The sequence below is a fragment of the Branchiostoma lanceolatum genome, chromosome 8 (assembly GCF_035083965.1).
Source record: "Branchiostoma lanceolatum isolate klBraLanc5 chromosome 8, klBraLanc5.hap2, whole genome shotgun sequence".
Lineage (NCBI taxonomy): Eukaryota > Metazoa > Chordata > Leptocardii > Amphioxiformes > Branchiostomatidae > Branchiostoma > Branchiostoma lanceolatum.
In genome coordinates this window covers 499,114-517,516 of record NC_089729.1, presented here as the reverse complement: position 1 = coordinate 517,516, position 18,403 = coordinate 499,114, and the positions used below count along the sequence as shown (strand labels likewise).

The 18,403-nt window shown below is 42.8% G+C and overlaps 1 protein-coding gene and 1 long non-coding RNA gene across 2 annotated transcripts in view; one reads left to right on the top strand and one right to left on the bottom strand.

The window, feature by feature from the left end:
- Positions 1-16,886, bottom strand: part of LOC136440453 (neurogenic locus notch homolog protein 1-like) — a 47,986-nt gene extending 31,100 nt beyond the window's left edge. Inside the window, exons 1-6 of the mRNA XM_066436502.1 lie at positions 16,130-16,886; positions 10,983-11,204; positions 9,952-10,127; positions 9,111-9,247; positions 6,200-6,390; positions 5,602-5,626 (exon numbers count right to left, since the gene is read on the bottom strand). Of these exons, the coding sequence (XP_066292599.1) occupies positions 5,602-5,626; positions 6,200-6,390; positions 9,111-9,247; positions 9,952-10,127; positions 10,983-11,204; positions 16,130-16,201 (823 nt within the window). The 5' untranslated portion in view covers positions 16,202-16,886. The remainder of the gene's footprint in view (positions 1-5,601; positions 5,627-6,199; positions 6,391-9,110; positions 9,248-9,951; positions 10,128-10,982; positions 11,205-16,129) is intronic.
- LOC136439803 (uncharacterized) lies at positions 759-4,947 on the top strand. Its single transcript, XR_010756577.1, has 4 exons — positions 759-1,423; positions 1,801-1,942; positions 2,203-2,288; positions 2,627-4,947. It is a non-coding gene; the product is annotated as an uncharacterized lncRNA (long non-coding RNA).
- Positions 16,887-18,403: the final 1,517 nt, after the last annotated feature.

Here is an 18,403-nt window from a genome sequence, read left to right as displayed (position 1 = left end):
GTTTGGATAAGAATAAATCAGAATGAAATAGTTATAGGGTTTTAATGAAAGTTTATTGCAAATTCCTGCCCGTAGGCTAATTGCAAGTAACGGTTACATGTACATGTATACGTAACACAGAGTGGACGGACAGATAATGATGAACAATATAACATATGACTACTCTAGTCTTGACTATTGCCGCTAAGTTCTAACTTATTGGGTTCAGCTTCTTTTTTTTGCGAGACAATGGAAGACGAATGATCCCACTTTTTCTGTAATGTGTGGGTTTTGTGATGTTAAGAGGAGAGTAGTTTTCTTTTCGTCTGAAAACGTGGTGAAATTAGTACAGTCAAACTCTACTAGAATTAAGCATTTGCGCTTTAGCGGCAAATACAGACAGGTTTGGTCCAAGAGTCAAGCAATATTCTAGAGCAATTTTGGGGGGGAATTTTTCCTATAGATATTGTCTTTAGGCACTAGATTGTTTTAATGAATTTTGGCTTAATTTGAACGTTAATGTGAACAATAGGAATAGATAGATCATGTAGAATATGGAAGGAAGCGTATCATTTGCGTCTGACTAGTATTTTCTACGACCCCAAAATATGACATAGCCATCTGGTCAAATCGGAAGCTAGCTATAGCATGATCAGCTACAGAACTGCTATCAAATATCAATCACTATCACAGCTGCAGGTCGTGCGCAGTTAGTTGATTTGATTTGATTGGCACACGTGGGGCACTTAACATACTATCATGCGGGTCGTGACCCACACATTTCAGAACACTTAGTAAAACGTAGGCCCTACAAATCAGAAACCAATAAATACGATCTAATGAGAAAGCAGAATGCCGTAGAATACGACCTAACTATCAGTCCTTATCAATAGTCTGGTATATTTACTAGCCACCAGGATGTTTACTTGTCTGGGGCCAGGTCCAGACGTCTCAGGTGAGACTAATGCTTGCGTTACAACGATATTAATCTTATAAGGTCAGATAACCAAAGAGTGAGGTTAATCTCATCAGACAGATGACCAATCCGGAGTGGCATCACCCATGACAACCAAAAGCGCATTTTTCCGACCAATCACAAGCCAGAATATCCTGGTAAGTGACCAATCACAGGCCACTGCGTATAGCGTGATGCCTTTGTAGCCTTGGAAGGTTCACTCTTCGATCAACTACCAGCATGGCAAGATCGACATGTCTCCGTCACCACGAGACCCGCTTGCCGCCCTTGTACCTTGTGCATCCGCCCGGACTGGCCCCTGTCCCTCACCGTAAGGTTCGTCCATGTAGCACCAAAGAGGTTCTAACCTCCTTGGTCGCGCGGTTCTGCCAGCCGTAAGAGTCATGGATGGACAGTATAGGAGCCAGTCCGTATGCCATCGATATGAATTATGGCGTGATGCCTCGGCCTTTCCCACGACATTCGACAGTAAGTACTAGTACTTCTCGATACTGTACTGTGTGTCTTTTTAAAGCTGTGTTTAGCGTGACTACATGAAGCTTTATGTAACGTTAAGTTGGTAACAATTCACTATGTAAAAAGTTATCTGATTTGCCTGAACAAAACAACGCAAACTTTTAACTGTATAGGACATTTGTTCTTAGAAATTCATGCCTCTGTGCGGGACCTAAGCATTGAACAATGCTTTGCAGAAAATGTTTGTCGTTCTAACATGGTTGGAACTTGGAACGTATTTGTTGGTTGGAAAATTTGGTCAATGTATGCATTTTTCATCTCAGCTGCCCACGATTGTATGTCACAACCCCCCTTGTCATGCCATTGGAGTAAAATCGTTTGTTTTGCAGCAATGGTGAGGGGGCACCATTGACTTATATGTCTGGAAGTGCGCACAGTGTTACGTAAGTGCGAGAAGGGCAGCAAGTATCAGTCAAAGAAGCTTCTTTGTGACAACATCCAGAGACTAAAAGACACGCCACATTTGATAAGGTGAGCATTACCTGTGATGTATTGTTTGACAGCTAGCTCTGCTTAGCATTTGATGTTGATAGGATTCATTATGAAAATGGATCTGTAATTACTTATTAGGCATGCATGATACGTGCATTTGCACTGGTCCTCAGTTTAATACATCTTGTGTTTGAATTTTTGGTCATGCACAAATGTTGTCTCAGGTGTCAAGTTCTAATTGTATTTCACACATTTCCAAAAACACTGGACATCCCTTGAGCCTTTTGTGTTTGTCCCAGCTGATGTCTGTGAGCACATCCTGACCCTGCTGCAGAACTTGAAGAGAGTGAAGACAGGAAATTGAGGAGACTGGATTAACACCACTGTGAGTAGAATCTGTACAGCTTGACTTAGAATTCGGTCATCAATTGTACCGTAAATGCATTGAAGTTTGCGTGGTTTTAATTTCGTAATGAGGAGAAAATGGGGTGTTCTCTGTGGTTTCAAATTTTAAGTTGAAATAATAGTAGCGCTTCAGAAAACAAGTTAGTTTCAAATTCGTCTTGTTTGTGTACAATGTACAGTACGTAGTGCTTCAAGTAGACAGGGGGCTAGGAGGACGAAGAAATTTATGATGATTTGTAGTGGTTTGATTAGAACAAAGCAAGAAGACGTTAATCTGGCTGTTTTGTCCTAATTCCTGTGTAATTTGTCTTCTCTCAGGACTTCTGCTGAGAGGTCATTGTCCAACGCCAAGTACGCCATCTCCACGATGACGTCCAGAAGACTAGTGCTTTGTGTGTTCGCCCTGCCAGAGGACTGACATGTGACAGGCTTGATGGGAAGTTATCAATTTGTGATGTTGCATTGATAGCTTTAACTGAAAATATGATTCCCTCCGTGTAGCTGAGACATTGTCGGTAGTGCTAGTCACAATCTGTTGGTTGGTGGTAGGGTGCTTGACGGTTTTTTGTTGACATCCTGAGTGGTGTTGTTGGTAGGGGGTTTGGGCATTTTGTGAGTGGTAGCTGCTTTTGCATACAGCCAGCTTCAGCCTGTTTCTGTGGTGTACAGATCCAGTGTGTGACTGTTTCAGTTCCTGTGATTGTGTTGATGGCTGAGATTGTTAGCGGAGTGATTGTGAAGTTCACCGTTTCCAAGAGAGGGGATTTTCCTGGTTCTGTTAGCTTATGACTGCTTGGATTCTTCTACCAACTGTTGTCCTTTCTGTTTATGTGGTGGTATTGGGTCGTCGGGAACCTAGACCATTACGTAATTTGCCTCGTGTTGTCGCATCTTGGAGTCCCGAACCAAGACTACGGCACAGGGCCAGAAAGGAAGGCAGGTGGTTGGAGAGCCTGAGTAGTTGTGAGCTAACAGAACCAGGAAAATCCCAGATCTCTGAAACACTGAATTTTGCAGTTACTCCGAGAGCAATCCTGGCCATTGGCATAGTTACAGTAACTGAATCTGGCATACATCGGGCTTGTATACTGCAGAAATAGGATGGAGCCCTGTGTGCAGAAGTAGCCATTGCTTTTGAAATGTCTTAACCACTCATCATCAACTTTACTCAGGGTGTCATCAAAATGTGCTCAACACCTTACCATCCATTAAGAGGTCATGATCTCTCTGCTTCCAATGCTTCAGGTAAATGTACATCTCTAGGTTGAACCTAGAACTGAAATGACAATCACAAATCAGGTTAACTTCCTGTCACGCCCCCAGCAGTCTGAAGATGAAGTTCTTGTCAATGACGTTTTATGGAAGGCAAAGTGTACACTTTACAGCAATCATGTATACATGGACATTGTACTATGTTATGCTTAAGGGCACATTTCAAAGCTTGCGGGACCGAAAAAAAAATGATATAAAAGACAGCAAAACACACAAATTGCAAAAAAGTACTTGTTACCATAAATTATGTATATTCTTGGTTTGTATTTTTCATTCTTTGTTTTCTGAAACATTCTGGTCGGGCCCTGTCTTGGAAATGTGACCCAGTAACCCAAGCTAGGGTTACTAACTAGATTCTAGTTAAGCTTACTATGTGTAAGGTAGGTTTAAGTTTAATTTTTTTCTCGTCTTTTCTGTATTTCTTTAGATTTAGTAGATGTTGATAATGCGCATTTATGGTATAGAGGTAGTTTGTAGCCATCTATTCTAAGTCCTATTGTAATTTTGGCTACTTATTTCAAGGCTTAGGCCACACCAATTCAATGTCTTGGTTAACGGAATTTTTAAAAAAAATGCTACCCCCTGGTAGATTTGAAAATCAACGTGAAAACAGAATCTCAGAGGAAAGTTTGTACTTTGGTACAGACAGCTTCAGTGAGTGAACAGGGTCAGGTGCAAGTTTTCACCTCGGCCTTCTGTTTTAATGATGTCCTAATGTTAAAGTTTGAAAAATCTGTTAACCAAGAAATTAAATTGGTGTGGCCTTAGGCTGATTTTGGAACACAAACACAAACTAACACTCACATACTAATGCACACACACAACACAAACACACTAACACATTAAGTATCTGACACTAGCCACTACTCTACAAGCAGAAGTTCGGCTTGGCGACATAAAGAAAACGGGACAAAAAAGAAAGTCCGACAAAAACGCCTAAACGCGTTTAAAAAAAAAACCAGCCGGAGCCGACCTTTGCTTGGAGAGTAATGTGCCACTGCACTGTCAGACTTAAAGAACGTTTACAACAACTGTTTTGTTTAGAAGATAAGAATTCCTTTGTATCTATGCGCATACTGAAGGCAACGGTAGTCAAATCATGTACTGTGCTTTGATGGCATCAGAATTTGTAGTATTTGTTCTAAATGCTATGAATTTGATTGCCTCTTGTTTACATTCTTTGCAATAAGGTCTTTTGTTCACGCTTTGCTTTTATATTTTGTGGCATCTGCATGTATCTAGTTGTACAAGACTGGCCACCTTGTCCAACAAAGATACATCAGAGCTTTGTGGTATTTTCCTCAGTACACTTTGCATTCCTGTTTTGTACACAAAAAAAATGCAATCAAATAAACTGTTTAAAATCAGATGTGTAGTTACTTCTTATTTACTATTATATTTTTTAGGAATATCAAATATTTCTCCCTGCCCACCCTCAAACTGGTATGAAATCGACGTTCCGCTCCCTTCATCCTCTCTGACGTGAAATGGATTTCCATCACGCCCTCAACTTCACCTCTCCCACCCAAGTCCATGTGAAATGGATGGTCCCTCCCTTCCAAGACCCTTAACCCATGTCAAATGGATGGTCTCTCCTTTCCCAGACCCTTACTCCGTGTGCTATGGATGACCCCCTCTCCCCTTCAGACCTTCCTTCCATATGAAATGGATGGTCCCGTCCCAGACCTTCCCCCATGTGAAATTAATGATCCTTCAGACCTTCATCCCATGGTTCCTCCCTAACCCATGTGGAATGGATGATCCCTCTCTCCCTCAGGCCTTCATCCCATGTGAAATGGATAATCCCTCCCGTTTAAGACCCTTAACTCGTGGAATCTGGTGCGCCAATGTGCCAGGACCTGCATATTTGCCACCAAGGACCGAATTTTGTTTACAACGAAAGAAAGCGAGAAAATAAAGAAAAAAACGAAAATCTGTCACCTCAGGAGCCTACACTCCCAATTTAAGGTAATCGTCAATGTCCCTAAAGATCAGAAATCATTTCATGTGGAACATCCTACCTGTATACTCGATCCAGAATTCACTCTGCAATGAAAAGAGTGAATGTGCATCAGCATCATAGAAATACAAATTATTTTGTTTCATAAAAAGAATGTTTGTACAATTGTAACAGATATTTGATATTCAAGGGCGCAAATATAACGTCCAATTCTAAAAACTGCGACATACAACAGTCGAGATTCGAACTCTCAGCCTCTCAGTCCACAGGTAGAGTCGCTAACCACCGAACTACGCACGCTACCTCGCTAAACTCAACCTCTAAGTATACATTAGAGCATTCGTAACGATAGCGTTTTATCATCAAAGATTTACGCATGTAAGGTATCTAGCCCCTGTCACACCTGTGCGTATATACAAGCCCGCATGGGTTGCGTATTAATTAACATGTTTTTGGTTTAGGTCAAGTTTGTAGCCGAATAAGTATTTTCTGGGTTTTGATAACCAGACTGCACAACGGTGGGTCAAAGAATAAAACAACTTCCTCCCCGCAAAATTTACTTAAACAAAAAAAAATGTTACTGCGGAACTCACGCGCACTTTAACATACGCACAAGTGTGACAGGGGCCTAAAGATTGGATTTCGTGCGGCAGACTCACGGTTCTCTCGTCGTTCTCGAAACACTCGTGAGCCTCCTCTCTGTTACAGGTCTCCTCGATGCACTCCCGCTCCAGGTTATCCCCAGGGCCTCCCGCCCAGGTTGGTGCCTCGGCAAACGGGCCCTCGGCATTGCCCCGCCGGGACCGAGGGCGCGCCAGGAAACTGTTTGCCTCTCTGGTGCTCAGTAGCACTAGAAGGGACAACACAAACCGCACAAATATAATGTTATTAATTCAATTAGTCCATGGGCATGTATTTTCAATACACTTTGTATCAATGACGTTGGCGTGCGTATTTATGTTTGCCTGTTTTCGAAAAAAGCTATTTTCTATAGCTGGGCAGCAGTTTCCAGTGCCAGAGTTACCCACAAAAGGGACTGCATATTCTCTAGTTTTTGTTATTCCAAAAATATTTACTCGAACAACTGAATAGAATTTTGAACATTTTACAACGTTACCTGATCATGAATACTCGACCATAACTGTGTCCTTCTATTCGGAGAACGAAGAAAGCCACCCAATTACACGTGCAAGAAAGTAGTGAGGCCTATGCGAGACTCTGATCTCAGGGCATTCGGGTCCTGGATTACTTCCCACAACTGGGATGAAGTCCTCCAGGAAACCAACACCCAGGCGAAGTCTACTACCTTCTACACAACCCTGAATCAGGCCATTGAGAAGTTTCTTCCGGCCAAAACAGTACGCACCCACTGTAGAGACAAGCCCTGGATCACGCCGATGATCAAATCACTGATCTCAAAACGCCAACGGGCTTTCAAGAAGGGTGATACCTGCGCTTGGAAGCATTTAAGGAACAAGATAGCACGTGAAATTTCAACTGCTAAGAACAAGCACTACCATGACAACATCAAACACCTGAAATCTGCGGACCCGAGAAAATGGTACCAGAACATCAAACAGATGGCAAACTTGTGCAGTGATCCCACAGACATTGAAGTACCAGGCGTAGATCAGACCTGCACCCAGACTGTGGCCAACGCTATCAACCGACACCTGGCGTCAGCATCCCAACAGCTCCCTCCGTTATCTCTTGCGGATCTACCATCCTTCCTTCCCGCTCCTGGTCCTCCCCCGAGAGTCTCCGTGTGGGAGATGTACCACCGGCTCCGCAGAGTGAAACTAGGCAAGGCATCCGGGGTGGACGGTATCTCTGCGCGGTTGGTGCGAGAATTCGCGTTCGAACTGAGTACGCCAGTCAGTGACATCTTTAACTCATCTCTCCAAGAAGGGACTGTGCCCTCAGTGTGGAAGATGGCTGATGTTGTCCCCGTTCCGAAGGAGAAACCTCCACGTCTTGAAAAGCTGCGGCCGATATCCCTGACACCCATTTTCGCCAAGGTTTGTGAGGGATTTGTCACCGAATGGTGCTTAAGCGACATCCTCCCTACTATAGATCCCCGTCAGTATGGATCACTGAAGGGAAAATCCACCACGCACTATCTCACTAGCTTAATCCACCACTTGGCTAGTACAACAGACAAGCCTGGTTACTGCAACACCCTTGTCCTGACTGACTTCACACGCGCCTTTGACCGCGTGCACCACTTGACTGCAGTCGCGAAACTCCTCGACCTAGGCGTTAGGCGCTCGATAATCCCCTGGGTGTGCGCCTTTCTGTCAAACAGACAACAGCGTGTAAAATACCAGCAAGTCTTGTCAGAGTGGGAGACACTTACTTGTGGAGTTCCGCAGGGAACAAAGTTGGGACCACTTGTGTTCCTTACACTCATCAATGATGCGTCTCCGGTGAGTGAAGATTCGGCCGAGGCTTGGAAGTACGTGGATGATATGTCCCTGTCGGAGGCGAGACCCGTTACGCATGATTCCACGCTACAAACTGACGTCGATAGCCTCGTACGTTGGACTGAGGACAACCACATGCAACTCAACCCTTCCAAGTGCATGGTAATGCTGATATGCTTCACGCGAACCCCCCCTCCCCCACCTGTATTGACTATTAAATCATCAACACTTCAAGTCGTACAGTTCGCTAAGATCCTGGGGGTGATCTTCCAAGCGAACCTGAAATGGGACGCCCACGTCAACATGATGGTAAACAAGGGGAGCCGCAGACTGTACTTGTTGCGGGTACTTAAGAGACATGGCCTTGACACCACAGACTTAACACTAGTTTTCGTTGGCTTTATACGACCAACTCTGGAATATGCATGCCCTGTGTGGCACCCAGGTATTACTAATGCCCAGTCTCGAGCGATTGAGAATGTACAAAGAAGAGCTTGTCGTATAATTCTCGGCCCCAACTTTGTTAGCTACAGCATGTCACTGAATCAATTGTCACTACCATCTCTATGTAACAGACGACACGAACTATGTGCTAAGTTTGCTACTTCCTTGTTAAGCTCCACGACGTTCTCCAATTGGTTGCCTCCAAACCGTGCGAGTCTCCATGGCAAGAACCTTAGGTCTAAATACCAGTTAACGCAATTCAAATGTAGAACAGGTAGATATAGAAAAACTACTCTACCGTACCTGGTTGACCTTCTCAATAACAAAGCACTTAGTAAGTAGATATTTTAAATTGAGTCTTGTTAATTAAGATATGTGATGTTTTAATGTAGGTATATCTGTTTGATTTTAAACTGATTGTAAGACATACCTCAGTTCAGCTGATAGGCTGCCTTTGTATGTTTGTGTCATGAAATGACAAGAATAAACCATTCAATAATTACTTTTGGCGTATCTTATCAAAATTGAAAACTTTATCCAGCTGCTTGAGTAACTTTTTTTGTCGTGTCTTATTACCTGGATGTCTATTGTTAACAAACAAAACATAAACATGGTCGCCTAAGCAAAGGCAACAAAGATTCACAGAAAATAACCATGCAGTAGGTTAGTAGCAACATATTTCCGGAGACAAGACACCCCGTACCTTTCTTGTTGCAGGCCGCCCCGGTCCACCCCCTCTCGCACACCCTGACCCCGGTGTCCGGGTGGCACCTGGCGTTCCTCCCCGGCTCCACACGGCAGAACGCGCCGCAGGTCGGCCCGTAGAAGTCCTCGGCGCACCTAGTGCATAAGTTGGTTTTCATGATCATTGGCAAGTCAACGAAAGAAAGAAGCAACAAAGGGAGCTAAATAGTGACAATCATCTCGCAGAAGACCAGAGATTTAGTTTTAAAAGTAGTTTCTTAACTACATTTAGATGAAGATACATGCATTGCCATAGTGCCAAGTTTTAAGTGTAACAGTTCATGGCAAAAAGGAAAGGTGTCAGTACCGTTACAATGCCACCAAAAAAGCTGCTCATACTTTACTACAGTCTTCTTCAGGCCAGAATGACCAATCACCCAAGACTATTGCCCTGTTACGAACGGCTGAGGTCTCCATTTGGTCAAAGGTACCGGTGTTACGAGAAGAAGGTTGCCGTACGGACAGAAAGGAAAGGAATCTCGAACCAGTTTAGCTCAAATGAACTCAATGAACAGATGAGCTAATCTTCCACTGGTCGTGACAGAGGAGACAGACGCTATGTACAGTATTTACAGGTTCATTGTACCGGGAAATTCCCCTAGCTCTTTTTGACAAGCACAATGAACAGTGGACCACGGCTTAACGTCCCGTCCGAAGGACTGCGATCCTTTCCGGTAGCGTGCATGTCGGGTGAGCAACACAGCCGGGATCGAACCCGGGGCTTTTAGTTCCAGAGGCAAGATCGCTAACCACTGGACTACGCACGCTACCTCAAGGCAGATAAGCTTTCGTGCACCCACCCCGTGTTGACGGCGAGCAGGACGCAGCCGGCCTCCCCGCACGCCTGCAGGGTGTGGACGGTGCTGGGGTCGGCCCTCGCCGGCAGCCGCGTCACGAACGCCTCGGTGCTGACGACGTGCGGAGCTGACGGGCTTGCAGAGGACCGGACGGACCGGGCTTCTAGCGTCACTGGTGTCTGTAGAACAGATAACACATAGTCTCCAAGCAGACCTACGGGTTGCAAAGACCGTATCCAACTGGCAGAAGGAGTTTTTATAGCTTGGGTTGCCAGTTGGATTGGGTCTTTGCAACCCGTAGGTCTGCTTGGAGACTAGATAACACAGTCAGTTAAGACAATAGGAAACCATAATTATACACTGAAACAAGTCACAAAAGTTCCGAACACATATCAGTACACTTCATATTCTGTGAGTTGACTCCAGGTTGTCCATCCGCGCTGAGAATACCGGTACCAGACCACACAACTCAGATTTGCCCTTGCGCCAAATGAAACTAATGAACCAAACAAATTTTGACAAAACTCTCTCTTTTTTACCAAACTGGGAATGCTTGGACATTACCTGTTCCTTGGAACCCCAGAAAGTCTCCAAATCGGACCAAAATCTTTATAAAAAAAGAATACTTTTCGATGCTGTCATCAATCAGTTACTAAAAACCGATTTCATTGTGGGCAGCATCTATTTACAATAAGGGGTTGTTTTTAGGGACAGTTTCTTGTCCCTAGTTAGAAAGAAAAAAACTGCAGTGGTCCGGGCATGTGTCTGGTTTCGAAAGGCACACTCTCACACACAGTTCGTCAGGGAAAAGCGGAAGGTGCACGGCCGCGGGGACGTCCCCGTCGGTCAGGGATCACGGATCTGAAGGAGTGGAACGGCCATTCAGTCAACCAGATAGCCAGACTCAGCAGAAGACCGCCAGCAGTGGAGAACCTTTACCGAGCGCTTTGCTGCCCCTGCGGCTGACTAAGCTATGGGAGAGAGTGAGTGAGAGTGAGTTGTTTTTAATTGTGTAAAGGAGAACAACGGCGTACCGGCCAATTGTCGAAGGAGACGTCGCCGACGTACTCAGACTGGTGCGCCAGGTAGTCTGCCCAGACGGCCGACCGGCGCATGCGCGAGGCTCGCCAAGGTGTGCACCTGGACGGCTCCACGCACAGACGCACGTGCGTCAGCTTCACGCCGGCGTCACCTGACGTCTTGGGGCTGACGTCAAGAAGCCACGTCTTCAAGACACCGCCCGCTGACACCGGCTTCTACAAGAAAGATTTATATGTTAGTCTGTAAGTGTGAAACTTTAAGTATAATGGCATGCACGGATCAATGCTTTTTCTTTAATGCATACCGTAAAGACTTTGTAAAGATATCTGCATGTTTAAGTGAACTTAACGTTGTTCATAAAGATGTTGTTAAGATCGAGTAATAGTTGTGTCGTTTAAGACTCCTAAAGCTTTCCTGATTATGTTCAAATATTTGAGCTTCATTTATGAATCCCATTTTCAAAGCATGCTTGAATATCTGATTTTGTGCAGTGAAAGTCGGGTATTTGATATTTCCTTATATTGCAGTTCTGGAATATTTCTAATACTCCAAGGCATCATTACTACTACTACTTCTACTTCTACTGCTGTTATATTAGTAAGTATTAACAGACCAAAACATCATTAGGGTCACTGTATAGAGTGCTATTACAAAACTGCTACGTAGCAGGAAAGCAAAAATGGAGGACCAAGCTAAGCTGCGTAGCTACACATATTTCTGTGATTTCCAGCATACTCGGTGCCACCAAGTACAGCGCAGACACCCTCACTTTATGCGAGCATCCTTCCATCCCGTGAGATGATGTCAGCGCTCATCAGATAGCTTTAAACACCACTTGCAGCTGGATATTGCAAAGGTTAGGTGTGACGGACAGGTCGTTCAGTGTAATATAACCTGCTGCCATTGCGCCGCGTGCCTTTAGAAGTGAAGTAAACTTTATTGCTCAACAATCGTACATGGTACAATGTATGGCATGAAATCAACAATCTGTTCTACAAGGCTAATCTATCCTACAATTCTAAGTACAAAATATTTTCGAAACCAGTGTATTTGTTACAATATATAGTCATGTATGGGTAATTCTGTCTCGCTTTTCGAATGATTTATGGAGAAATTGACCTATGTACATGGATATAGGAGTCGGACATGACAACAGTACATAGAAAATATCGCTCTGTGTACCAGATAGGGTGAAGTTTGTCTTAGTAGTAATAGTCTGTAAAAGCATATCTCTCTCTTTGCTATAATTTGGACAATTCATCACAAAGTGGAATTCATCTTCAATGTGTTACACCGAAGGGTGGTTATACAGGCTAACGTTATACAATTACAGAGAAAGGAATTCAAGGATTCAGTGATTTCATGGTATAAGCAGCCAAAACAACAAGAGTTCCACGACCTCAAATCTCCATGAACAATTCTATTCATGCAAATGACTTAGACATTTTCATACTATATGCTTGGTCATAAACACCTTTATCTACCTTACATGTTGCAATATTGACAGTCCTATAATTTTCCAATTAGGTGAATTATGGTATTTTGCATTGATTATGCAAATTAGGAATTTATTTGCATAATTGGTACCTGTTGATGCTCCACTTTCCATAAACTACATACGTTACATGTATTTGAGTCTGATAATGGAAAACACTGCAAATATAGACTTTCGTCATTAGCTATGCAAATCAAGTCACAATAAGCATAATTTGCACTTCATTATGTATATCTCTGTCTAAGCTACCTGCATACTAAGTATCATATTGACAGTCCTATAATTTTCCAATTAGATGAGATATGGAGTTTGTCATTAATTATGCAAATTATGAATCTATTTGCATAATTGGTACCTGCTGATGATCCACTTTCCATTAACTACATATGTTACATGTATTTGAGTCTGATAATGGTAAACACTGCAAATATATATTTTCCTCGTTAGCTATGCAAATTAAGTCCCAATTAGCATAATTTGTACTTCATTCTGTATATCTCTATCTAAGCTACCTTCATACTAAATCCGTTGTTCCTTTGTTCAGTTATTCTCCCTAGAAGATTTTCACAAAAACGCCCTTGCAGTTCCAGAGAAAGCTGCTAGGGGGCCAAAACCTACACAACTTCTTTATTACATCACAAGCCTTCTGCCACTCAAAAATCAAGACCACAGCACGTCCAGGTCAAAACATACATAAATTTCTGCTGCAGTACCAAGGTCACATAGCAAGGGGCCCAAAATACGCCTATGAATGAATTCTATTCGCAACCTGTTTAAAAAACGAGTACATGTACATCAACAAGACCCAAAGGATAGCGTCTGTTTTCTTATCACAAGACACATTCTATGGTCCGAATTGTAGACGTTTTACTGTATCCAATGGGTATCTAATAAACTTCTTTTGTTTCAATTTTCGTACTTTTTGTAACTTTTGTAATTCTAGCAATTTCTGTGATTTTTCTTGCGTTGTGAAATTTCTTTGATTTATCAGGAGCCCTGTTCAGGACAGGGCCGTGAAAAATTGAACTACAGACAGCTCAAGCACTGTCTCCCTCCGCGCAAGTCTTTAGTAGACTCAACATCCGTACGTCGTATCGCGTACTGAAGGGAACTCAGAGTTGACCTAATGAACAGAAGGTTGACAATTTTGACAGTATTGAAAACTGTCAATTTCTCCATATGGTTGAACTTTGCGATCGAAACTTGCCTTTTAAAAGGAAAACAATATGGATTTAACAGGTGTTCTAAAATGTCACAAACGCTATTTTGATATCTATTTTCTCATACATTTATGCTACTTGTGGCCCAATCCAGGGTTAAAATTTCACATTTGAACAGAAAAACAATACTTTGCATCTACGCATAATTGCAGTTCCTGAATGCTGGGAATATAATGCTCATTGTGTGAGATTCACTTACTCCCCGACCAATCGATCGCTTTGAAACTCAGATTCAAATCAGCCATGACCCGACAAATCGCTCCCTAGTTTGCCTTGCCGACTACATATGGCAAAACAAACTCGCCAGTGAGATGCTGGAAGGCGTCAGCTTTTAAAATAAGGTTTCAGATTTACAAATTTGGCACTTTGGAAATGTTTAAAGAAACGTAGTAGGGGCAGTTGTTTCAGATTGGGCCGGCTTCCAGTGGCATAATAAACCTCTGCTTGGAGAGTTCCATATCTTAGCACCACCTGAAGAGAGATACCGGAACAATAGAACTGCCTGCTCCGATGTTTGAACATGTCCTTATGTACACGCCTTGTAAGATTGTTTAACACTAATCTGCGTGTTTTATGGTGCGTGATCAGGCCACTTGACGGGTAATGATAGCATGATCGCGTAGAGACGGCCACAGCCTGATAAACACCACACACCTATGGGGCATTATGCTGCATGAAGTGATCATAAAAGGTTGTGAATACATAAAATTGTGCATACGTGAAATAAAGCTAAAGTTAAAGTGACCCGGGCGTCTTGAAATTAAAGACGCATTGGGTGGCGCCCATCTCCATGTCTATAGCCCTTGGACCACACACATTTGTGCAAGTCACTACAGCAGGGGGCTGGTCCGCCGGTAGTGATGTGTGTTTAACTTCCATACTCTTTCCCAAATGCTGAGTGCTAAGCAGAGAAAGCAGTATGTACCATTTTTAAAGTCTTTGGTATGACCAGGCCGGGGATCAAATTTCTTGTTTATTTATCATTACTATACTTCATCGTTCAGATTTCTTTTTTCAGCTCTTGAATAGTTTGAAGGCGGCCGAAAAAAATGATACGCATGTTGCAAAAATCGCTTGATGTCACAAAAGTGTTGATTTTGTTTCGCGCCGCACTTTATATTTTTGGTCTTCAGTAGAAAAACATCGACAAAATCAACATGACCCGGCCTTGACCTGCCAAGCAGTCCTAATCTGATGAGGCCGTGGTGAAAACACCCACCCTTTGCAACTCGTTAAACGTTCAAACATTTCTGCAGCTCATGTCTATACACATTGACCTTTACATACGCCTGGCATCGCAAACAAAACTCGCATAACTCAGATATGCAAGAGAGATTTAGTTATGCATTCAACCGTAGTTTTTACAGGTTATCTGACCTTCACAACCTACGCCTGTAAAAGACAGCATCGAGTTGGAAAATTGGTAATCTTACTACATTGTTAGCGCTGTGCATAATAAGAACATATCATATAGATAGCATGCCATGTCGAAGAGAGCATGAGAATCATGTGATAAGTTGTTACGTTTTGTGTGACCCTTATCACCTTTAATGGCCTCGATGAAAAGCAGCTCGTAGGCCGATTTGAGCTTCTCATGAATAAAATTCAAACGAACATTGTCTAATCTACAAGCAGATGTTGGTAGGCGTAAGATTCCCCGACAGTAACATGTCCTGGATAACATTGTTCTTTGTAAATAATGCAAACTATTCACAGAAGTAACTTATCCCTGTGTTTTATGCATAACACGAAGCGAAATGTTTGCAACGTTGTACGTCGTAAAAACGGAATCGTTAAAAAATGTAACAATCTTCCATTCCGACATTTACTACAGCAGATTCCAGCTATTTGCATTACGGTTAATAGTATATTTCGGGGATATGCATAACGTTCTGAAAACCCAAGTCATTTTCCATTCACTCCATTATGAATAAAATGGCATAATTGCATTAGCCATTTTTGCATACGCCTACTATTTGCATAAAATGATGCCAATGGCAACTGGAAAACCCGGTTGAATATGTCAAAGTCACTAACTCTTATGGATCGTATGTAAGGGGAGCATGTACTTTTCCCATTTATGCAAATGAGAATGTGCGCGTAAGCACAGACAGGCATGTCAAAACCAGGCGATCTAAGCCTTAAACTGCAGTCACACGAGACGTGCGGATTTGTACTATTTTCATACTGGGACAAAACCGACCACCGCCCCGATAGATATGAGAGGGCATTTTTCGCAAAAAATCTACCCTCTCTTGATTTTAAAGTGGACGACCCCCTGAGGCAGCGAATGTGATTGAAGCTCGTCAAGCGGCCATATTATGGCCGAACAAGCATTCGAAGTAAAATAAAGGCTTTGACTTGACTTGACTTGACAACTTTGCGACAGAAGCTTGAAGACCAATGTGACAAGGGGTTTTCTTACCTGTAAAGAAGACATACTCAGCCAGAACGTCAGGGCGAACAAGAACTTGATGTTGCTGGAATCGGAAGACATCTTGGTTGTGTAAAAGATCTTCTGTCACCACGGTAACAGTCTGCGGATGGAGGAAGGCGAAGGTCAAAAAGAACGTATGCAAGGTCAAGAACAATCTATGTAAGCTTAGAGCTTCGCTTGTGGAATTATGTAACATTTGAGTGAGATTTTTGTTTGCACAACACTAACTTACGATGTCAAAAGAGAAGACTCTCACGTTGTCGTAAGACAGTCCCAAGAGCACGAGTGTGTACCCCGGATGTTTGGAACAAACAATGACATTGAACGACCTTGCTTTGTCCTTGACGACGTCGCGTACTGCACTGGAGACACGCGAAAGACTAACTGCGGTATTCCGTAGATGTGAGAAACTTTTTATATCACTCCAGGAAACTTTCTGCTTCCCTTTTCAAGTTCTCTGAGAGAAACAAGTCTCCAGTTCCCGGAAGGACTCTAATATTACACTCATTGACAGAAAGAAATATACAACAGTCTTCACGCAATAAAGAACGGACAAAAGGAAGGACAATAAAACGAATCTCTTCCAGCACACGACGGAACATTATGGACAGGGTTGAAAGAGACATCCGGTTTCGGTGGCGACTGGCAACGATGATTGACGAAGAATCAACATCATTGTTGCATTTTCCTTTTCTTACCTTATGATTTGACAAAAGCCACCGCCATATTTTCTTTGTGCAAAGTAAAGATGAACTGATTAAAGAAAAAATAGTCTAATCGCCTGTCATACCGTGGGTAGCTTATACGATTCAGGTCACACACAACGTTTGTCATCCATACATATTTTTTGTACTTAGGAAATGTCGAGACTTTGTGATCTTTTACTCCGAACATTTTCATGTGTTTCTGAATTCTAACACATGATGCTGACTCCCACATTCGAACAACTGCGTTCGCGTGGCACCAGCACATGTCTTCAGGTGACAAGGACGCCCCGGTACTCGGTGCGTTTCGATACTTCAGTTAACTCTCTCACGATGACGGTTCAATGCCAATGTAGGACAACTGACCCTGTTATTCGGGAAGACCTCATGAGTCGATTCCCAACTCAGCAAAACTTACAAAAACGTTTACTTCACGACATAAACATGTATTATGTTCAATCTAGACAATTTCAAACATAAGACAATTCCTAAAAAGACAATCGTCAAGTAAAGAAATAGTTTCGTCCATGAGTTAATTCATTAGGTCGGTAAATGACTGTATGACAACAAGCACTGATTCACAACTTAGCTGCAGTGCGAAGCAGAAGCAGTTATTATTGCCCTAAACAAGGTGACAGGCGGTCACCGAAACGTCTGCCGTTGCACCGACGCCTTGGTTGTGAACAAAAAACTTTGTTATACAGACATAGTTTACCCAGAGGTTTATACGAGTCAAAGAGCTTACATATTTCTAACTTCTCAAACGGTCGTCGTGACAGGAGCCCGAGGTTCTGTTGACAGTTGAGGTCAGGGTGCCCTTTGACGGACGCGGACAGAATTCGAACCTTAGAACAAGAGATTCTTTTAGGAACAGAGTTCGAACCTTAGAACAAGAGATTTTTTTTAGGAACAGAGTTCGAGCCTTAGAACAAACATGCTGTCAGGAAAGGTTCGGGGATTCTTGGATAGAAACAGCAACGTCATATAACGTTATATATCTTTTTTTCATTGTGTTCCACATGGTAAAATGCAGTCTCTAGAAATATTTAGTCCTCCGATAGTATAGGTGTTCACGCTTTTGTCAAAAGAAAGCAAAAATTCTGTTTGAAGTTTGTTTTCTCTAAGTGTAAGAAGGACAAAGGGAACTTGAGAGGGGGTGGAAGTAAACAAACGACTCGCAGTACACGATAGGAATGCGCATAAACATACTGTTACTCACTGCGCATTCAGGTAAAAAAAACACAGCCACTAGACAAAGCGGTAAAGAATTGAGTATCGTATACCTGTCACCAGCGATGCTTCCGTACCTTGAAATACTGACATTGCTCTCCAAAACAGAGTCCTGATAGTAGATATTACACCATACACGTAAACAGAAAACGTCTGTAGGTGTAACGTTAACCCTCTCGTATCTTCCTATGCGCGAATATTCCCAGGGAGATTTGCTCTGGTATGCGGGCTTTTCTGTGGGTTATCATTTTCTGCAATAAGGTCATTATTGCATATTCGGTATGATGAACTAGACATTGGAACATTGGATACTTTGTTATGATTATAT